The sequence below is a fragment of the Vipera ursinii genome, assembly GCF_947247035.1.
Source record: "Vipera ursinii genome assembly, chromosome: 8".
NCBI classification, from domain to species: Eukaryota; Metazoa; Chordata; class Lepidosauria; order Squamata; family Viperidae; genus Vipera; species Vipera ursinii.
Window position 1 is genome coordinate 9315833 of NC_139519.1, and position 23834 is coordinate 9339666.

Genomic DNA, 23834 nt, shown 5'->3' on the forward strand with positions numbered 1-23834 from the left:
AAGCATATCACCCATGGTCATTAAGCAAGAAGTCACGTGACCACAACCTACCAATTTACTGCCGACTTCGCCATTGACTCTGCTTGTTGAAAGCTGGCTGGGAAGTGTGCAAAAGAGGATCGCGTGGCTGCAATGGTCATAAGTGTGAGGACCAGTGATAAAGTTTTTTCCCCCAGCACCATGGTAACCATGAACAGTTGCTAAACAGGGCAGTCTGTAGTAAGGATTGTTCAATCTTTTCCCTTTCAGGCATGTAGGTCAGTCTGGAGTTTCTATAATTTTGACAAAGCCCATCAAGTTTAGCTTTGGAGAAGTTCACAAGAGGCCTCTTCTGTTTTTTCATGATCACTTGATGTTTAAAAGTGTATTTCTGCAAATGGAAGTTCAGTTTAACCCTGGAATATAAGGAGTGGCTTTCTGGTGAGCTGGTTCTCTCTAGGTTAGTTCTGCCTGCACTTTGCATCAACCTACGGTAGCTTTCCAGAACGTTCTGCGCTCAAACTCTGCTATTCCAGCTTCCCTCGCGCAGTCAGAATGGCTCATTTCAAGTCAGAATATTCACGGGAAAACCAGATGAAATTGTTTTAACCATTTGGCACTTCCACTGTAGTCAGAACAGCCTGGGTATTTTTTTTTTTTTAAGGCTTGTGGGCCATACGACCTTGAAATATTTGATATCTCTTTAGTTGTTGCGATGATCAAACTTGAGGTCTTTCCCAGGCAGAGCTTAATCTTTTTTCTTTGCTTTTTTCTTTTTTCATCATCTTTTTCATCTACCAAGGTGCGTCTCATATTACTTCCATCCACAAGAGTTATCTCCTTGTTGCAGAATTTCAGGCCAAGAACTCAAGTCTGAAATGGTCTTCATAGTCCCTGTAGGGTAGGCTATAGCAGCATCTTTGTCCCCAGGACGCTGCCTCGGGAGGTGAACTAAATGTACCCAGTGAATGTTACAGAAGATTGATTATTTTAGATCCCTCGGGCAACCTGTGCCAAGAATGTACTCTCCAAGCAGTGGCATTTCAAGCTGGACTGCCGTTAATGATGTTGGCGCCTCTCCAATTCTTTCTGTCTCTCTGCCTCTGTCTGTCTCTCTCTCTCTCTCTCTCTCTCTCTCTCTCTCTTTCTCTCTCCCCCTCCAATTGTCCATGCTCAGAAAAATTATGCCAGGGTAATTTGCTTGCACCGCGTAAGCAATTTTGCCTAGGTGGATTCACAGTCCTGCAGCAAGACTGGGAGAGTCATAGATTTGACGACAGCTCTGCAGAGGGAGCCAGGATGGTAAACAAAAATGCGGCCAAAGGCCACAGACTCACTTGGTTTCCTTAACATTCAGCAGCTGTAACCACCTGCTTGAATTTCGAATTCCTTGGCAACTATGAGAGAAATTGCCATTTATATAAAAGAGGCAAAAAGAGATCCTCATTTAGCCCACTCAGCTTTTGGATGCTCATTGCTCGCTCCGAGGGGGGGGGCTTACATGGGAGAACAGCTTGCCTTCAGAGGTCGTGGGAGGCTTTTAAGAAGAGATTGGATGGCCACTTGTCTGGAATGGTATAGGGCAGGGGTAGGCAACCTCGGCTCTTTTATGACTCATGGACTTCAACTCCCAGAATTCCTGAGTCAGCATAGCTGACTCAGGAATTCTGGGAGTTGAAGTCCATGAGTCATAAAAGAGCCGAGGTTGCCTACCCCTGGTATAGGGCAGGAGTAGGCAACCTTGGCTCTTTGATGACTTGTGGACTTCAATACCCAGAATTCCAGAACAAGCTATGCCGATTCAGGAATTCTGGGAGTCCACAAGTCATCAAAGAGCCAAGGTTGCCTACCCTGGTATAGGGTCCCTTGCTTGAGCAGGGGGTTGGACTAGAAGATCTCCAAGGTCCCTTCCAGGTCTGTTCTAATTGATTGAAGTTAAGTTCTAAACAAACTTGCTCAATTCCCAGAAAGCAAAGGAATACATTTTGTGTAAAAATACACCATTTTATGCAAATTGCCTGCTGACAGTGAGCTAAAATGCTGCAAAAGCAGTAACCACGACATGCTTTCCTTGATGGTTAGGTTTTCTTAAAAGTTTATTTTGATTGCAAGCCATCCAGAGCCACCTAAAAGTAGAGATGGGTGCGGCTGTATAAATCAAATAGATGAATAAATAAAAGAAGACGCCACTCCCTAGGGATTTGATAAATTGTCTCTGAACCTTTTTAGGAACGCCTCCTGCATGATACTTGAAGACTGGGGTATCTCTCCAGATTTTTAAATTATTTCGTGGCTTTGTTAACACTGAATGTGGCTGATTCTGATGCTAAATGCAAGCAGGATGCTCGGCCATCAAGAATAATTTTCTGGATATTGTTCCATAAACACTTAACTTTAAGAATTCTTCCAGAGGTGGGGTCTATTATCCAGTTGCTCAGCCTTGCTCACAGATGACCAGGGACTTGCACAGGAGAGACATCAGTGGAAGAATTATGAACACTCATCTATTCTCACTGTCTCAAACATTCATTGGGGGGAAAAATATCAACTGATGTGGAAAAGGGAGAAGGTTTAGAAATGAATAGGAATTATTTCCCGGATTGAAACAGTTCCATAAAAATCCCCATAGGTAGGAATTCATCATGAGAGGTTAGCATGTACTGGAGTACCTGAAGTGGACAGCTGAGGTCAACTCCACTTTTTAATAACTGATTTGCAACTGTTTTCATAAGCTTCTGTGTGTAGATATACAATCTACTGTCTGCACATAATGCTAAATTCATTGGCCAACGTCCATGCTGGTATCTCTCTTCCTACCTCTCTTCCAGGCTTCCCACCTCACTGTGTTTTTAAGATTACTTTTATTTTTTATGTATATAAACTCAGCTAAGTGGCAAAAAAGCGTTGTTTTTAATTTCTAAGAACGGCCCCATAGGTGTCCTTAAAAATCATAATAGTGAGTGCCCGCAGACCAGTTCTTTATGTTTGAATTTGCTTCTCTATTTTGAACAAAATAAAGAGGGATACCAAGCATCCAGAAGAGCTGACTGTTGAAGATTGGATGATCTGAAATACGATATGATGCCAGCTTTTAGCATTCAGAGGGAGAAAACCTCTTTTTCTGCCTGTTTTGTTTTTGGCATGAATGCAAATCCATTATTCTGTATCTGCTGACTTTGCTGCAGTAACAGTCCTGTGTCTGTCTGTTCTCAGAAGACCTCCGTTGAATTCTTCCAGACTGAATTATGGACAGATTGGAGCAGAAGGTGGCTGGCATTGTATTAATGCAACGTTACACAAAATAAAAGCAAATAAAATGGAAACTTGTCTTGGTGTGCAAGGCATGGGTTAATGGTGAAGCCCTTGTGATGGGTATACACGCTGCTGTTAGATTTTGGGAAGGGAGAACAGAACAGTACAGGTAGTCCTTGATTTATGGCCACCAAATTTCTGTTGCTAAATAAGACAGTTGTTAAGTGAACTTTGCTCCATTTTATGACTTTTCTTGCCATATTTGTGAAGTGAATCACTGTAGTTGTTAAATTAATAACAAAATGGTTAAGTGAATCTGGCTTCCCCATTGATTTTGCTTGTCAGAAGGTCGCAAAAGGGGATCGCTTGACCCGGGGGACCCTGCAAACCATCATAAATAGGAACCAGTTACCAAGCATCTGAATTTTTCATCACGTGACCGTGGGGATGCTACAAGGGTCGTAAGTGCAAAAAAGGGGTCATTTTTTTCAGTGCTGTTGTAACTCCAAGAGCCTTGGTGGAGCAGTGGGCTAATGCCTCCTTAAGTAACACCAGTTGCCTGCAATTAGTGCAGGTTCGAGTCCCACCAGGCTCAAGGTTGACTCAGCCTTCCATCCTTCCGAGGTAGGTAAAATGAGGACCCAGATTGTTGGGGGCAATTAAGCTGACTTTGTAATAATGCTGCTTGGGGGCCCCCGAAAGACCTAATAAGCAGGCATATACATAGAATGAAGGCTATTGCTAAGCTTGTAAGCCGCCCTGAGTCTTCGGAGAAGGGCGGGATATAAATGGAATTAAAATAAATAAATAAAAACTCCAAACGGTCACTAAATGAGCTGCCGTAAGTCGAGGTTTATATTGGTTTTTTTATTCCAAAATCTTTTGTTGCCTGGAGGAGTGGGATTAAGGAAACTCTGCACGAAATATTTCTGCCGCGTCCTTATTGCTGTGTCACAACAAGTTTTTCTGGTCTTTCAAAAGCAGTGCCAAATGCCAGAATATTTCAGGAATGACCCCTCCTCCTCTTACTTCTTGCTAATTCCCTGTAGCAAATCTCTCCTTGCTTCCCTCTCCGGAGAAGAGGGAGTTATAAGACTGCAAGGGAATTTAAAGTATGCAGCCAACTCCCTGTCACTATGCCTTTCTGAGTCTGCTGGTTTTTGATTTATTTATTTTTTTCTAATAAGGGAGTTGAAGTTTTTGGAGCCTGGCAAAGCTGGGCATGAAGTTGAGGCTCTGTAGCTCCTCAAACAAGAGTAGGACGACTTTTTAGGACAGATTTGGGATGCTGAGCATATGTTGCAGATAGTTCCAGAAAATAATCTATCCCTACTGGACCTGCCCATTTCCAAATGCTGTCACAACACCTACCGTATAATGCAGGGGTCGTCAAACCTGTCCCTTTTATGACTTGTGGACTTCAAGGGCCTGGCTGAGGAATTCTGGGAGTTGAAGTCCACAAGTCATAAAAGGGCCACTTTTGAAGACCCCTGGTTTAATTGCATTGGATGGTGTTCTTTTTTGTGATTTATTCTAGCCTCCAAGGATCCTTTCTGCCCCTTCTTCTTTTCATCATTATAAGGAAAAAGCGCACAACAACGAATCTGCAATCTTTGTCTACTTACAGAGGTTGTGCACTCTCCATCTCTAGAGGCTTTTGAGTGAATGGTTTAATATTCTTTCATACTGGAGAAGGTAAGAAGTAGATCGTGGAACTGAACTGTGGTTCCTTCCATCTCTACAGTTTTGCTTCTGTTATTTCTTTTTTTTTCCCTTTCATCTTTTAACTACTGGGTTGTATCCTCTCAGCAATTTCATTTTCCGTACCTCTGTGGGGCATAAGAGCGGTGGTGCCCAGAGGAATACTTCAAAATAAAGATGATGTTACGGGACATTATTGCACCAGGCTAGAAAGAATGGGAGTTCTCGTCCCGCCTAAGCCATGAAAGTCAACCTCACAGGGTTGTTGTTGGTGCAGAGCATAGGAGGAGGAAGGTATGTTGGATATATTCACCCCCTTGAGTTAACTGTAAAAAATAATAAGGGCTAGATATAAGTAAATAAATCCCGAGGCAACTTTTGTGATGAGAATGAAACTAAATGCCGATTATTTACAGCCTGGGATCTGCAGAAGAAGAGCAAGCAGAACTCTGTGTTTGTGTGTGTGTGTGTGTGTGTGTAGGTAAACATGTCATCAGTTTAGAATCCTTTCATTGCCACAAGAGCCCCAAGTCCAGCCTGCCTTGAATTCCGTTGACCCTTACCTAGAGCCAATTTTGTGCTGACCGTTATTTGACCAGATTCTTGTGCATAGGCTTGAATAAATCATTTATGCTTCAGCCTCCATGAATGGGCCTGATTCTTTGCCCGTGAGGTGATCTTCACTTTTCAGTCAATGAAGAACCATCTTAGAAAGTACAAGGTAGATGGACCAGGGACTGTGAAAGGACTTCAGGAGATGCCCTTGAAGAAATTGGTGTGTAGAGACAGTGTGTGGCATCTCCTGTACTAGTAGAACTGTGCTTCTGCTGTTTACGCTTCTAATTTCTCCAATTTCACACAGAGGATCCTGTCTTGTTTTATTCCATCAGGTAAAGGTAAAGGAACACCTCTGGATTTTACTCCGCTAGTCATTGCTAACTATAGGGGGTGGTACTCATCTCCATGTCAAGGCTTTCAAACAGCTAGGATGCCGCGAGCTGGGGCAAGGATGGGAGTTCGTGCGGGTCTTGGGTCTCAAGCCTGGGTTGCCAGCTTTCCAGCCAACAAGCCCAGTGCCTCAACCACTGAGCGCAAGAAGTTGTTGTTGTTAGTTGCGAAGTCGTGTCCGACCCATTGCGACCCCATGGACAATGTTCCTCCAGGCTTTCCTGTCCTCTACCATCTTCTGGAGTCCATTTAAGCTCACACCTACTGCTCCAGTGACTGCATCCAGCCACCTCATTCTCTGTCGTCCCCTTCTTCTTTTGCCCTCAATCTTTCCCAGCATTAGGCTCTTCTCCAGTGAGTCCTTCCTTCTCATTAGGTGGCCAAAGTATTTGAGTTTTAGCTTCAGGATCTGGCCTTCTAAAGAGCAGTCAGGGTTCAAAAATGTGCTTGTTTTCCCAGGCTGAGCCTCACAGCTGCCATTTCAGGGACATGGGGATATATCCCCAAAGGGATGGGTAGGCTACATTTGATTAGATTCCATTACTACTTTGTTGTTGTTAGTTGCGAAGTCGTGTCCGACCCATCGCGACCCTATGGACAATGTTCCTCCAGGCTTTCCTGTCCTCTACCATCTTCTGGAGTCCATTTAGGCTCACGCCTACTGCTTCAGTGACTCCATCCAGCCACCTCATTCTCTGTCGTCCCCTTCTTCTATTGCCCTCAATCTTTCTACTTACTACTAATTACTACTTAAATTGTATTAAAATGAAAGATTGTAGCCAGGATGGCTCCTGTCTGTGTTTGTGGGCTGTCTAATCATTGCACAGTTTGCTAGCAACTTTGGAAGGCCTTTGGAAACCCTGTCCCAGGGTCGGTGTGGAGCCTGGAGGTGCGGCAGTCTCCTGTTGTGGACCCTTACAATATGCATGCTGCAAGCTACCTCGCTCAAAGGGTTACGTAAGTACTTTTCATTTGTGAAATGAGATGATTCGGGTGTTGCCAAGGGCCCGTCAGCTTGCCCTTGACAGATTTATTTGGACACCTGCTTGGATGCTACACACCCTGAGATTCTTCTCTAACAGAGGAATGGAAGAGGCAGAAGCATGAAGCTTGGTGGGGCTGACAGGTGTTTCTCTGTAGCTCTAAAAGGGGCTTAGCATTTCAGAACTTCAACACACCCTTCATAATCGCACGGGAGATCTTCTTTACCTCCACGCCCCAGCCTTAATCTAAAAATAAAAGAAGCTTGGGAAAAAAGAGCGAGGATTGGAAGCGGTCAAAGCTGGTTCTAAAATCTGGCCTTAATCAGGAAGTTGTTGTGTTTTCCTTGGTGCAGGAAACAGCTCCTCTGTGGCCATAATAGCTGAATACCCCCAGTGGCATCCTAGACATGGCATAGAGTCCTCAAGCCAAAAAGTGGTTTTAGCAGATGTATTGGACTATTTATTTTAGGAAATCTAGCACAGAATTCTTTCATCTGGAAGGAACCTTGACTGTCATACTATAATTCACATCTTCACCAGGTTGAAGGGGGCTTCTGTAGATACTTGGGAAGAGTTCCCATTGGCTGAACTGGTGGTGGTTTCATGCTCGCACACGTTTTTAAAACCAAATCTCAGAAACCAAACGGTCTCCTTTTCCTGGTAGCAAATTAAAATTAAAAGTAAGTCGAAAGTGGGGTTAAGTAAACGCTGTAGCCAATGAAGGTGAAATTAAAAAAAAACCCCACATCCCATTGTTTTAATGGTTGATTTTTAAAATGTATTTTTTTAAAAAAAATGAAGTGAAAAATTGAACTGGTTTTCCTTGACACAATCTGGAACATTTCATAATTTTTCTAGGTGGAAGTTGAATCTGTGGGTTTAAGCATCTATTTCTTAACATCCTGCTAGGCAGAGATAATTGACACAAGGAGAATTCAAGATTTGACTTGCTGCAATATTATTGGGATTAAGGAAAGCACTTAAAACCCAGTTATCTCAACAGGCTTTTGAGTGAGATTTTCCTTGCATCAGCATATATAATTATATGGGATTATGATTCATTGACATAGAAATAGAGTATTTTGGTATGAATATCATTTCTTGTTGGCTATTTTTTGCTGTTTTAATTTTGTTTACCTACTATAATATGTTTTTGTCTGAGACTCCTTAACTGTAGCTCGGTTTCCTTACCGCACCAGTTTTCATGAGACTCATCAGATGACATGTTATAATGTAGAAACTCTCTCACTTTCTGTCTTGGTGTGTGTGTGTGTGTGTGTATTTGTGTGGGAGGGAAATATCTGCCTCACCCAAGAGGGGGAAACATAGAGTCAATAAAGGGAAGATGTAAAATATTTATGACATTTTGATTGAATGTGGATTAGGATGGGACTATGTAGCATTTTTGGATTCAGATGGAAAAAGGTGTGGAAAATGCCTTTAACAACTAGAAAACTTTTCCAGAGATTGCTCTGTAGCTACAAAGGGCAGCAAAGAATCCATAGAAACATAGAATGATAAGAATTGGAAGGGACCTCAGAGGTCTTCTAGTCTAACCCCCTGCTCAAGCAGGAGTACCTATACCATTTCAGACAAATGTTTGTCATGGAGCATCCACAACTTCTGAAGGCAAGCCGTTCCACTGGTGATTTTTTTTTCTGTTAGGAAATTTTTCTTAGTTGTATGTTGCTTCTCTCCATGGTTAGTTTCCATCCATAGTTTCTCGTCTTTTGGTGCTTTGGAGAATAGGTTGACACCCCTCCCCCCCTCTTCTTTGTGGCAGCTCCTCAAATATTTGAACACTGCTATCATGTCTCCCTGAGTGTTTCTTTTCATTAGACTAGACATACTTGTCACCGTTCTTCCGTATGTTTTAGCCTCCAGCCCCCAAATCCAGGAAAATTGGCTTGGTTTAAAGAGCTGTCGAGAGGAGCTATGTGAATTTTCCACTCGTCTACAACCACATTTCCCCCTTTAAATCTGAAGCATGTGTCAGCCCTGAGATTTAGTGTGTGGAATTTTCTGGGTATTGAAGATAGCTGTTTCTAAAATATTGCAGAACAAGAGCAGAGAGATTTTTGTGGTAACAAATAAGTGATTTGCATCTTTCCCAATAAACTAAGGGTCAATTGGAAAAATGAGTGTCAGTAGGGAAACCCCAGCTTGCGCGTTGATAAATGAGGGCTAAAGTACAGATGATCCTTGACTTATAACCATTTGTTTAGCTGACTGTTGGAGGTTACAGTGGCACTGGGAAAAAGTGACTTATGACTGGTCCTTGAACTTACGACCTTCACAGCCTCCCTAGTCACAGGATTAAAATTTGGGCAGTTGGAAACCACCAAGTATTTAGGACTGTTTCAGCATGCCGAGGTCATGTGATCACCATTTGCAACCTTCCTAGCTGGCTTCCGTCAAGCAACATTAATGGGGGAAGCTGGATTTACTTAATGACCAAATGATTATTTAATAACTGCAACGATTCACTTAACAACTACGGCCAAAAGGGTCCTAAAATCATATGTAACTCACTTAACAATTACCTTGCTTAGCAATGGAAATTCTGATCCCGGTTGTGGGTCGTAAATCAAGAGAATACCTGTATTTATATGGTATGCTTGTTTCTATAACTTTTTGTTGTTGCAGTAACCTTTCTTACTCTGAATCTTTGGGAATGTCACTAACTTGGCCGTCAGTCACTGCAAGAGCTTGGCAGTTGGTTACTAGACTATTGTTCTATCTCACAGATCATTCTAGATTTTGCTCTGAATTCTGTTTCCATCATCTCTGAGAATTGTAGGGAAGGGTGCCTTTATTTTTCCACATCTGTGAGATCTCAGCCAACAATTTCCAAGAAGAGGAAGAAATAAGTTCTTAGCATGCCATTCGGGAGCCAAGCCCGATCTTCGGGATGAGATAAAAGAGTATAGAAAGGTGTGGGTATAAGAAGATTATAGTTCCAGTAAGTTAGAAAAACACACTCTGAGATGGCACATTTCTATCTGAACTGTACTATTATGGCTCCCACATTTAATATTCCTCTTATAAAAGACTAATAATTCTTCATAATTATAATCATCATCATCATCATCTCTGCAAATCTGCAGAATCAAGAAGCAGGCTAGGCTGGAGTCTATTTCTCTGGCTTGGTAAAAAAAAATTAGTAGATAGATTTTTATAATCTTTTTATACAGTCTCAACTACATGAATTTTGTCTGTAGCTTAAAGTGTGACAACACAAAATACAGATTGCCGCAGCTCCAGTACAGTGTTGGATGAAAAAGGATTCTGTGTCAGAGGCCAGAGTTTAAAGATATGCCTTGTTTGAAAACTATTGATCCATACTCTAGAAAAAGCGTAACTGACCCAACACAAAAATGCACGGGTTTTGATGTTACCCACTAGGGTTGGAAAACTTTGATTAAAATTGGCACCTTACATGGCAACTGTCAAGACTCTCTGTATAAATGGGGCAAAATTTCCTCCCCTGAATGTAACTCTGGTGTTCCTTGCCAGACACTGGGTCATACAATGGTTATCTGTCGTTTGAGAGCTTATACAAGAGGAAAAGCAGATTTTTCTCCAACTAACAAATGGTGCTTAATGAGATAAATGGCCTAGATATTAAATATCTATGGAGATTCTCAGTCATCCAGGTCATGGTTGTCAAAAGATAACTGGACTTTCTTTGTTTTTCCTTGAAGAAACTTCATCCAAGGGTTCTGAACTTGAAGGAGCTTCTTGGATGAGAAGTGAAACATCCTCAAGGAAAAACAAAGTCCATTTGCCTTTTGAAAAAAATACCTTTGGGCCTAGATATTAATATACAGAACACTTATACATATGAACCGACGTATTTTAAAATGTAATTTGTAGCTTAATGTATAACTTCTTGAATCTTTTATACCTTACAAAATTGACCACACATCTCCATCTTGCGTGTGAATTATTATTATGTGTTCTTTCCATACAGTTGTTATCCTTGTATTTTATGCCATATGCGAAATAAAATTCTGTTGATCTGCTGGGGTTTTTTTCCCTATAGGAAACATATTTTAATCACCTCTCTGTTTCTCTCTCCTCCATGCAGCATCTCTAGAAGATCAGTTTGTCTCCAAAGAGTTGGAGGAGACATCAGCTTTGGCAGAGGATGAATTACAGACTGACTCAGCAATCGTGCAAACCAGTGGTCCATTTATATCAAAAGCCCACCTTGGAATTGATCAGGCTTCATCCCTGTCTTCTTCTGCATTAGATGCTACATCATCTACGGAGGAGAATATTGGTTCAGGGAGACTCAATCCAGACCATACTTCAGACACACTATCCCAAGAGGAGCAAAGGGAAATTTTGAAGGAAAGCCAAGAGACTCCCGTTCAGGAATCTTCAGAGGTCAAGTCAAGCGTTGAGAACATTGCAAATAACAAAAGCAAGCTCCCAAGGGCAAAGCCAATTGCTCTTCAAAAGAAAATGGGGGGAGAGACTCCCGAGACTGAAGTGACCACAGATAGCCCCCCTATTCCCAAAGCTACCTACCGCTTTGATCCAGAGGAATACGATGAGACCGTGAACCCATTTACGATGGGAGGCTCCAAATGTCCAAACTCGCCCCCTGCATCTCAGCCAGGTGCTGAACGTCCAAATAGTGACCCTAAGCATCCCAGCTCAGCAGGAGCTGGAGATTGCAAGACCCGGGCCGTGAAACTAGAGTTTGATTTTGCCGAAGGAGTGGAAAACGTTGAGCCCAAGAAGCTTCCACCAAGAAAAATGGGAAAGAGGCCTAGTAGTAAGTTGTCTCCTAAGAGACAAAGAGGACCTACCACCCGGCCTGTTGTAGGTCCTGAGGATGGAGAGAAGACCATAGCTCCTGATGCTTCAGTGGCACCTCTTACTAAGGCTACTGTGGACACCAGCCAGTGGGTTGATCCTGCCTTTAACCCTTTTGCGGGCAGTTCTTCTTTGCAGGATTCTCCCACACTAACAAAACGTTCCTATCATGTGGATATGGCAGATACTTTCAAGCCAAGCAGCAAGACCTTGTCCACTGTAGGAGCCGATTCTTGTCCTTCCGCAGACAACAGTCTCAATGAGATCTTGGAGTCGCAAGCCCGAGAGGCTGCGGGGGATGATTTGAAGACAAGCTTGGTACCCCAGAGCTCCAGGTCACGGCTGATAACGTGAGTGATAGGGGGGTCTCAGCAGGGGAGGAAAGAGGAATACTTGAGGCTGGTGAGGATCTAAGTAGGATTTTATCTCCTCCAGGCTGCAAGTAACTCAACCATTGCAACTTATGGGGCTTGCTCGGAGCGTAAGGTTATTGTTGTGCACATGGACCAAGTCCTATGTGGGACAACAACCTTGCCCACTTTGTACCATTGTGATCTGTCCCCTCCCAAATATGTGTATATTCCCCAATCAACAAGCATTGCCTTCTCTCGACATTCCGCACCAAGCAAAACTCTTTCGGCAGACTTGCGATCACAACTGAATCCCCAATTTCCATGGCTAAGCAAGGCAATTATTAAGTATGTTTTGCCCCATCATACCATAGTTAGTGAATCACTGCAGCTGTTAAGTTAGGAACACAGTTGCTAATGAATCTGACTTCCCTGTTGCCAGAAGCTTGCAAAAGGTTGGCCCCATAATCCTGGGACACTGGGATACTTGCCAGTTGCCAAGCATCCAAATTTTGATCAAGTGATTATGGGGATGCTTCAATGGATGTGAATGTGGAAAACAGTCATGAGTCAATTTTTTCATGGCCGTTGTACCTTTGAATGGTCACTAAACAAATGATTGTAAATCAAGGACTACTTCCACTGAATAAATCTGCAGACAGTTTGATGCTGCAGTCAGTCTTAATATTTTGGGGTCAAAGTAAGGAGAAGCATGGAAGTGTAGAGGATCACTGAAGCCAAACCCCTTACTATAACAGCCCCCAGCTGCCCATTGGGAGCAATTCATCCCCAACCCTCCAAAAATGATTTGATTATATGATTTCGTTTGAAGGGGAAAGTATTGTACACACTGTAACTCCGTGGAGACTTTGCCAGATTAACTGTTCCAATGATCTCTTTCCCAACTCATCTAAGCCAAAAGATGAGAATTCTTCCAGGTTAAATAACTCTTTTCTCAAACATGGCAGAAACAGCTTGCGATAGAAAGAGCAGGACACTCAGAATAGGAACTCATTTGTAAATACATCTTTTTTTTTCTTGCGGCTAAAGGGAACGTATTTTTCTATAAATATATATAAAAGAGTTGCTTTTTAAAAAAGTCATAGTTTGGTTTGAGAAGGCATATGCCTCTTCAGCACAGGTTCTGAACATGTCAATGGGGCAAATACCAAAGTGTGCCTGATGACATCATCACACAAATGCTGTGACTTAGGTATCTTTTACTCCACTATTTCCTCACCTCAGCAACTCTTAAACTCCCAAAATTCAACACCTGCCTCTTTAAGGATGCTCAATTTGGTGCTGGCACAGAAAACAGGATGCGGATATAAGCAGATGCCTTCTATGCTGGCACACCTAGTCAACCACACAATAGCTTAGTGCTTTGTGCAAACTTTGTGCGGTTACTTGGTGATTCAGTGTTATATAAATCTGGGTTAACTGAATCACCTTGATTAAGTTAACCCTGGATAAGGATGACAACCATAGACTAATAATTCATCCAAGATTAAAACTTTTTCCCCCTGAAATCTCCATCCTGAGATAGTTCATGTGGCCCTGAAAGGCAGATTCTGTGGAATTTTGGGGGTCCTCAGGGGTTGGTTATTTGCCTTCAAATGTTTCATTACCCAACTAGGTAACATCTTCAATGATTTGGGTTAATGAAACATCTGTTAGCAGCAGCCAAGTTCAGAGGGCACCAAGAACTCCACAGTTCACTCCTGAGCTGCAAATATTATCTTCTATTGGAAGGCAGATTCTGGTATACTCCAAGATGACAAGCTTTTAAATATTACAACATTCACTTAATGTTGCCAGGAAACGCTTGGTTATTTTTAATTTTAGCTCTCCTAATAATCAAATATAGCAGTATTGAGAGGAGATCATGTTTCAAATACTGCATCCAGTTTTTGTCACCACGATGTAAAAAAGATGTTGAGACTCTAGAAAGAATGCAGAGGAGAGCAACAAAGATGATCAAGGGACTGTGGACTAAAACATATAAGGAACGGTTGCTGGAATTGGGTATGTCTAGTTTAATGAAGAGAAGGACGAGGGGGGACATGATAGCAGTGTTCCAATATCTAAGGGGCTGCCCCAAAGAAGAGTGAGTCAAGCTATTTTCCAAAGCGCCTGAAGGCAGGACAAGAAGCAATGGATGGAAACTAACCAAGGAGAGAAGCAATCTAGAACTCAGGAGAAACTTCCTGACAGTGAGAACAATCAATCAGTGGAACAGTTTGTCTCCAGAAGTTGTGGGTTGCTCCAACACTGGAGGTTTTTAAGAAGAGATTGGACAGCCATTTGTCTGAAATGGTATAGGGCTTCCTGCCTGATCAGGGGGTTGGACTAGATGACCTCCAAGGTACCTTCCAACAACAACTTCTTCTTCTTCTTCTTCTTCTTCTTCTTCTTCTTCTTCTTCTTCTTCTTCTTCTTCTTCTTCTTCTTCTTCTTCTTCTTCTTCTTCTTATTATTATTATTATTATTATTATTATTATTATTATTATTATTATTATTATTATTATTATTAATCCAACCTCTTTCACAAAAGTCCAGTAAGTAACCAAATCAGCCATTGTCTCTCAGTCCAACCTGCCTGTTGTTGTTGCACAATTCATTGGAAGAAGGAATGCAATATACAAGGCCTTAAGCACCTGTAAAAAGTAAAGGTAAAGGTTCCCCCGCACATGCGTGCTAGTCGTTTCCAACTCTAGGGGCCGGTGCTCAACTCCGTTTCAAAGCCGAAGAGCTACCTTCCCACCGTAGTGGTCCCTATTTTTCTACTTGCATTTTTATGTGCTTTCGAACTGCTAGGTTGGCAGAAGCTGGGACGAGTGACAGGCGCTCACTCTGTTATGCAGCACTCGGGATTCGACCCGCCAAACTGCCGACCTTCTGATCGACAAGCTCAGCGTCCTAACCCACTGAGCCACCGCGTCCCTAAGCACCTGTAGGAAAAGCAATATAAAACCACAGTGATTCGCTTAATAAACACTATGGAAAAAGGTCATAAAACTGAGTGCAGCCACATGATGCCGTTAATAACCACACCACTTAACAAATTTTCCAATCCCTGTTGTAAGTCAAGGTCTACCTATAATGAAATATGGAATAACACTAAAGGAAGATAGACCGACATACAAGGCATACCTGCTATTTCCTTACTCTGATGTAGTTCTTCAAAATGATCCTGTATTTTTTTTTTGTCATTTCCCCAAACAGAACTTTCCTTTTCTTCATTTTGCACACACGATTTAGAATCTAAAACCCCGGATGGCAAACAGCAGGCGTTATTCTTGCCTTAACTGACTTTGGGCTCACCTTGAACATGGCTTGGTCTCAGCATATAAATCACGCTCAATCAAATTTTGCACTATACAAACTTGCACTAATCCCAACCTAACTCTATGCGGGTTTTAAAAGAAACGGTTCATCATTCCTTTGTCTTTGAGATGAGACTTTTTAAACCCATCCTCTCTGGGAGAGAAAGCAGCCCAAACCTGAGGCGTTTTATTACCTTTGTCACCCACACTTCATAAATTTATTTGCCGCCCAGTTCTTGGTTCAAGACAACTCTGAGCCAACATAAAACATACAAACGCTCAACGATTCTAAATATAAAAACAGATTAAAATTGAAAAAAAAATTAAAACAAACAAAAACAAAGGATTTGGAGGGGACAGGCAGAGGTGCCTTCTCCACCTTCAGCCAACAAACGGCTTCTCCTTCAGGACCCCATGCCAGGCTTTCAGAATTTCCTGAAGACTAAAAGAAAGAGGGTAGATGTTCCTAAGATCAGAAAAGGCTGTTCCAGTATTTAATGTTCTCTTGGATCCCACCAGCCAAAATTCCTTGGCTGATGGGATTTGCAGTACTGCCCCCTCTGCCAGCATGAGTGGGGAAGGCCAATCTTGTTTTCCTGGTGTCTTATCTTAAAGTCAACAGAAATGCTGCTGTCTAGTTACTGAAGTGACTTCCCCCAGTTGCCATATTTTCTCCCATAAGATCTGCCACATCAGGAGGACAATTGCTGTAGCTGGCTCCAAAGCTATTTCAATCCTAGCAAAAGTGCAACGTGCCAGGCTTTCCACCTTGGTAATAGCTCATTAGTATAATTGTGCACTGTGCTTGCGCATGGCGGGAAAGCAGTATGAGCCACAGCTTCATTGCGTGTGCAAAATACATGTGAAAGGGAGAAGGACTGTTGCTTCGTGCGACATACAGTATTAGGGAGAAATTCTTTTCAAAAAGAATTTACAGACTGAAGCACAGGGGTCTTCAAATTTGGCTGCTTTAAAACTTGTGGACTTGAATTCCCAGAATTCCTCAGCCAGCAATGCTGAGGAATTCTGGGAGTTGGAAGTCCACAAGTCTTAAAGCGGCCAAGTTTGGAGACCCCTGCTGAAGCAGCTAACCCTTCCTCAATAATCTGTTCTGCTCCATTGAGATTGGTGGTTTGGGCAAAACATGAGGCTTAAGGAGAAAGGTCACCAGATCAAGTGATTAGTATTCATCTGAATTTGTGCAGCTCAACTTTATTAACCCTAGCTAAGAAAGTCAATGTGTTCCCAAATTCTGTATTGAGCTGGGTAGATGTGACATCATTGGCTTGCTGAAATTAAAACTTCTGGGGATTAAGAAGCTTTTGAACAGGGAATCAGCCAGGTACACCATGGAAGTCAAGCAAGTTGTAAGTGTAAGCCTAAAATGTACTTATAAATGCGGTGTAGGAATCTTAAAGTGAGGGAACGGCGACACATTTTTGAGGTCCTTGGAAATGGGCAGATATTGGCATGTCACATTTGTAAAAATGGGACCACTTTAACATCTGAAAGGTCTAACAAGTCACATCATTGATCCAGCTAGCTTGGTCTTGTCTACATCAGGAGTTAGGAATCTTCTGGTGTTCCAGGCACTGCTGAACTACAGTTCCCAACATCTCTGCTTATTGATTATGTTGGCTGGGACTGATGGACATTGAAGTTCAGAACATCTGGAAAGCTTCAGCTTACTTTCTTCTGGTCCAAACGGGCTGTTGCTTTCCAGAGATAAGAGCTTATGGATGCAACTGGGTACCTGTTACCCTTGAATAACCTCTCTATGTAGAGACCAGGGGTCTTCAAACTTGGCCCTTTTATGACTTGTGGACTTCAACTCCCAGAATTCCTCAAGTTTGAAGACCCCCGGTGTAGACTATATGGAAAGGGCTGGTCTCATCTTCTGCCTCTATAATCAAAACTATGCCCCCAGTTCACAGGTCTAATTTTAAGATTTGCATAAATTATTCACACTGCACACTGCATTCAGTTTTGTATGCTTGCAGTTTGGGGGTTGCTAATAAAATTGAGGCCAAGCTACCATACCAGAATCCTAAAGCTTTCAGTCATCTAGCCGCTGGCATCTTCCGCATTTCCATTTCTACTTTCTGGGACCTCCTTGGCCTTTGAGTCAAGAGTTTTTACAGCCATTAACAAGTGGCTTTGTGCTATTTACAATGAAAGCTGGGGTTCTCAGAGACTTTAATTCCATCTGATGTTCATGCAGAACTGTGACATTTAGATACGGCTCTTGTAATAAGCTGTGACACTTCTTTTGAGGTCTCTTCTCCTAGTCCTAAATATGTCACGTTCTCTTCCTAGCGCATTTTCAGAGGACCAATAAGCATTTATTCAATAGGATAATACTGTATATATCTGGATCTTTCATGTATATTTTCTCCTTCCCTTCCATCTCTCTCCCTCTGCTTGTCTTTGTTTATTTCTGGTGCCTCAGGACTACAGAACAAGTGAAATTTCTCTGTTTTCTGTTGTAAGTAATTTTCTCTCCCTTTCTTTTCTTTTCTTCATTCCTTTTCTGGAAGGTTTTGGTATTCTCTCTCTTTCTCCTTCTCTCTCTCTCCTTTTCTCTGTTGCATGTTGCTTTTGGTTTGTTTTTTTGCCTCCTGGCTTAAAAAAATAAAAAGAGTGTGTTGTCCTTGGCCTCCATTTAAAAGGCACGATTTCATCTGGCAGCTTTGCTTCCCAGTGGAACACGTAGGGAGAGATGACTATGCTTGCTGTTGATGGCACTGCGGTCTTTGATAGCAGTAATAACGTTTGATTTGATCTGATTTGATCTGCTGTTGATGGCATGCTTATTTGCAGTGGATGTTTGTGCCTGTAAAATGATCCCGGCTTGTAGTGTGCCCTTGCAGTCTCCCAACTGAGGGTACATCTCTGGCAACCCAATTTCAGATTGCTGTCAAGAAAATAATATGGATGTGCCCGTGAGGTCAAGCTCAATTGACAAAAAAAAATGCAGTAGCTTTTTCAAGATGAGTGGTGGTGAATAGAAGAGGAGAGAGGAGGAGAGAAAATAGAAGAGAAGAGAATAGGGAATGGAATGGAATGGAATGGAATGGAATGGAATAGAATAGAATAGAATAGAATAGAATAGAATAGAATAGAATAGAATAGAATAGAATAGAATAGAATAGAATAGAATAGAATAGAATAGAACAGAACAGAACAGAACAGAATAGAATAGAATATAGAATAGAATAGAATAGAATAGAATAGAACAGAACAGAACAGAACAGAACAGAACAGAACAGAATAGAATAGAATAGAATAGAATAGAATAGAATTCTTTATTGGCCAAACACAATTCTTTATATGCCAAGTGTGAGTGGGCACGCCAGGAATTTGTCTCTGATGCATAAGCTCTCAGTATACATACAAACAACAAAGTAATAGGTTATAGATCATAAATCATAGTTACAATCAATCATAAGATAGAAACAACAAGTGATAAATCATAAGATACCAATAGGAGAAGATAGTAGGAAAGATGAGAAGATGAGAAGAATAATAGCTATACAGCCTACTACATGGGTAAATATCTTTAGGCATAAGGCAGTGTTGTGGCAATTATGTGGTCAGCAGGGTGATGGCATGGGGGAAAAAAACTGTCTTTGTGTCTAGTTGTTTTGGCATGCAATGCCCTATCGCTGTGTCCTGAGGGGAGGAGTTGAAACAGCTTATGTCCGGGATGTGAGGGGTCTGTAGATAATCAACAACTAATCTCGATCACTCTTCAAAAAATAAGCAGGATCAGATTTGGTTTATTATTAGGTAGGACACGCTAGAAAGTATTAGATAGGACACTCTAAACTTGGGAGTGGGATAGGACCCATGTTCCAGAGAAGGCAATAACAAGCAGTTCCTGTAGTGCTGCTGAAAAAAACCCTGCATAACTGTGTTCATGTAACTACCACAGGTTTGGTCTGAAGCTCATTTAGCTGACCCTCAAAAATTTGCAGGATTATCAACACATCTTTAAATAGAACAAAGATCTAGATTATCTCCCAGGTGCAACACAAGATTGGGAGATTGGGGGCTCTTGGAATTGGGAGAAGGCAGATTCAGCCCATCCTTGTCTCGAGAGCCTGTGTTGCAATAACATGACTGGGGACACTGCAGCAGCTGTAAATGGAAGGACCAGCTGTAGGTCACTTTCCCCCCTCAGCAGTGTCATAGCTTTGAATGATTGCTAAATAAATGTTCATAAATTGAGAAACTGCCTCTATTCGGTCCTGGGAAAGAGGAAAGGGTGAGAGGGGGAAAAAATCAAACTAACCCGGCTTTGATTTTGTTTGGCATAAGATGAAGAGAAACTGTGATAGTCTTTCAAGATGTTGTTATTCTGCCCCACACTAAAAAGGCTTTCCTAGGGTCACTGCTCTACCTGTTTCTTCCCTGATCTCCAAGAGCTGACAGGTAATCAACAGAATGAGGAAATTCAGCGTGGGGTTCTCCGTTTGATTGGGAGCTGCCCAGAGTTGGTTGAAAGATGGACAGCTATATAAATGTTTTAAATCAATCAATCAAGCTGGTTGGCTTAATGTACTTGTGTTATGAGAAACAGAGAGCAGATAGGGTTGTTTTTTTTTTTAGAGCTGGGGCAAAAATTGCATTTCTGGATCTTGCTTATAGCATCTCCTGACTTCAGGGCAGGGCAAAGAATGGGTTGCCACCGCCGCTGCTGCTTTTGAAAGTGAAAATACAGGGCCGGTGAGAGAAAGCAGCTTTTGCAAATAGTGACAACTGAAATGAGAACAATGCTGTGGGTTTGTACAGGAACTGTGTGTGTTGTGGGGGAGGGATTGCTAACTTAAAAGAGCTCTCTCTCTTCCATCTCTCATTCTTTTTTTAAAATAAGTGTCTCAGCTTTTCTGAGAACGTGGCAATAGAAGCAAACACATTTGCCTTAATTTTCCTTTGGGCGAAGAGTATGCTTGGATGTACGCATGTGTAGAATCATCCAAAACTCCAGGTTATTTTCTTCAGGTTAAAATTTAGAATTTTCTGTGTAAGCAGAATTCAGTTCCATGCCGGCTTTGCACCCTGTTTTATTAATTAAGTTAACCATCATTTTATTGCTTAGGCATTATGGTAGGGAAACCGGTTGCTTGTTTCGCTTTAAAGACCCTTGAAATGTGTGGCCAAAGGATTCAAATCAGGCTGTGGTGGTTTATTCACTCCTTTGTCTTAATTGGCTGCTTCTGCTGAGCACATTTGCTTGTAAAAGAATTCCCATTCAGCTCAAGGGGGGGTTGATGGCTTCATTAGTCTGCCTGTAATGCTTGGATTGCAAGAAATCACACAAGCAATTAATTCTCAGGGGCCCCTTTGCAAATGGACTTGTGATTACAAGGTCATTCTGCTTGCACTCTGTGGCTGCACAGGGTGTGTTCCTTAGGTGGCCATAACATGAACCAGCAAGGGCTCTCAGGAAAAAAGCTAGCCAGCAGCTGAAGGCTGGACTTTGCTTTTAACTACCTTCCTCCTTGCCAATTAATTTGATGGAGATGAAGGATGGCAACTGGAATAATTTGTTCTATTTGTTCAGCATTTGCTGGTCTTTGATCTACAACAGCAGGGGGAAGGAAGTAGGGTTTGATGCAGGCTAATTTTTGCAAAATGTTAGTACGTTTCTTTGTGTAGGTGAAAGAGGTTGAATTGTTTGACTAGGCCACTTCGGGGCTAGGGGTCACGTGTGGAATTTGGAGGATGTGAGCCTACGCTCAAAATGGCTGCTAGGGAATATCGCCAGTTGCAAAGCACCAACTTGTTACAGGTGATCCTCCAGGTGCAGCCACAATAGAGCCCACAATTTCCATTGCTAAGCGGGACCTTTGTTAAGTGAATTTTGCTCCATTTAGCAACCTTGCTTGCCTGCAGTTGTTAAGCGAACCACTCCGGTTGTTACGTTAGTAACACGGTTGTTAAGTGAATCTTGCTGCCCCATTGACTTTGCTTGTCAGAAGGTCGAAAAAGGGGATCACATGTCCCCGGGACACTGCGACCGTCATAAATATGAACCAGTTGCCAAGCATCTTAATTTTGATCATGTGACCCTGGGGATGCTGCAAGGGTCGTAAGTGTGAAAAATGGCCATAAATCACTTTTTTCAGTGCCGTTGTAACTTCAAACGGTCATTCAATGAACTGTTGAAAGTTGAGGACGACCTGTAGTTTGCTAACTGCCACCCCCATTCTAGGTGATTCTCCTGTAGGATCCATCATCCTATCTTGCTGGATGATGGATCCTAGGAAAGTATATGGTGTAGGGCAGGGGTGGGGAATCTTGGCTCTTTTATGATTTGTGGACTTCAACTCCCAGAATTCCTGAGTCAGCACATGTGCTGGCTCAGGAATTCTGGGAGTTGAAGTCCACAAGTCATAAAAGAACCAAGATTCCCCACGCCTGGTGTGTCGGGAACAAAAATGCCCCCCCCCCTCTCCTGGCTAAACATGTATTTGTCCATTGGGGCTGGACAACACCCTTCTTCTTTTAAACCCTGGTGGGCTGTGTCCCAAACTGGGGAAAGTCTGTTTAGTTTGAGCCGCTATTTATGAACCAAAGTCTGGTATCAATTATGGCTCTTTTAGAAATCCTTATTTTAAAAGCATGACAGGTTGACCTGCTTTGAGGTAGACGGTAGTTAGATTGAAACCGGAGGCAGATGTTTTGGGTCTTTTCCAGAGGGGATGAAGGAAGACTCTGGCTTAGCATTGCACCCAAATCCCATTTATCCTGAACATACATTCAACCTATCTTCAAAAATGAGAAACGCGCATTCAGTATTTGCACCCACATGTATTCTGTTGGTGAACAGGTCTGGATATCCTATATTGGCAGTGTGTCATTTGCTTTGTAGAACTTGCTCAAAGGCCTTTTATTATTGGTTATTTCAGACCAAGAAGGGCATTCAGCAAACAGTGGGGGGGCGGGGGAAATGGCTAGTGACTTTCCTTCCTGGCTGAACATCAGCAAATTCAGGATTTGCCCTTTATTTTGCTTCAGTTCCCCCCTCTCTGGCTGTGTGTGTGTCTCTTCTCCCTTGCTTGCTCTCCTCTTTCCATGAGAAAACCAGAACATCTGACCCTAACCGATACATGCTTTCTTTTTTACAGGAGTGGCTGCAAGGTGAGAAAGTATGAAACTCATCCCTTGGCCCTGGATGCTTGCTCTCAGGTAAAGGTGTTCAGTTGCTCCCCTTTAGAACATGACTGCACTTGTCTTGGAGGTGAAGAACCAAATTGTGGTGGCTAGTTGTGTGCAGGAGCAGCCAGGAACAAACTTGCCGGCCTCAGAGGTTGGCATCGTAAATCTTCCTGAAGACGAGATTGGGGGCATCCATCAGTGGCTGGTACGATGAGTTAGAGAGGCTGGGTTGAAAAACTTAAACAAATTTTTCAAAAACTTATTCCTTTATTACCTGAAGCTTCTTATTGGATAGATTTGTTGAACTTCAAGGTCTGGTTATTATAAGTCCCTTCCTTCAGCACCATTATAACTTTGAATTGTTGCTGAACAAATGATCATAACATGAGGTCTATCTGTATTGTGGAACAGTATAATTGAATGATAGAACATACTGATCTGGACAGTCGGTAGTCCTGTGTGATATGTCTACATCTATATCTGTAATTATATTGTTTGTTGCAATGTTACCTACACGTCTTTGCTGGGTTAGATGTTTGAAAACCATTAAAATAAATTGCAGATTGTTCAAACAGCATTCATTCATTCATTCATTCATTCATTCATTTGTTCATTCAGTTTTTATTCCGCCCATTTCCCCTACAGTGTGAGTCATTAAAGTGAGCATTAAAACTCAACAATCTAAAATGTTGAAAGAACAAATAATTAAAACAGAGGTTCTTAAACTGAGAGAAATTATCAAGGAGATACTTGGGCATATCCTGGGGGTAATGGAGCAATTTGTAATTTCTTATTTGTGAGTTGAGGATCAAATGTGGGGTCGTTGTTGCCGAGATGGTTGTATAAAATAACAGAATCTTGGGTTGTTGTTTGTGGGAATAATGACATTATTGGAGACCAAGAAAAGGGGTAACCGGGTCAAACAATTTAAGCCAGTTAAACCTGGCTTAAAAAGATTTTCAAAACCCCAAGCTTGAAAAGATGGCCAAGCATATGTGTATTCCCGTTCATCAGCCTTGTTGTAGGAGATGACCAGGCTGAATCTGAGGGAGGGGTCAAGTACGTCATCAGCCCCAAATCCCTTCGTGCCCACAAGAGATTAAGTCCAGCCCACCTTGAATTCTGTTGATTAAATTTCTACACATTTGAACAGCCTCGGTTTCTGATTTCTGGTGCCTGACACTTGTTGGTTTCCTGCATCATGTAAACCAAAATTATGCCATTTGCAGCAGGAAAAAGAGTGGGGTAGAAACTACATCAACTCTTCCTTCCAACCCTTGCTGCAGCCAACAGGGACACCTCCA

At 42.2% G+C, this 23834-nt stretch overlaps 1 protein-coding gene across 1 annotated transcript in view; it reads left to right on the top strand.

Moving 5' to 3' along the window:
* TACC1 (transforming acidic coiled-coil containing protein 1) overlaps positions 1 to 23834 on the top strand; it is a 61720-nt gene that overhangs the window by 11320 nt on the left and 26566 nt on the right. Inside the window, exons 3-4 of the mRNA XM_083368682.1 lie at positions 10954 to 12040; positions 22500 to 22560. Of these exons, the coding sequence (XP_083224808.1) occupies positions 10954 to 12040; positions 22500 to 22560 (1148 nt within the window). The remainder of the gene's footprint in view (positions 1 to 10953; positions 12041 to 22499; positions 22561 to 23834) is intronic.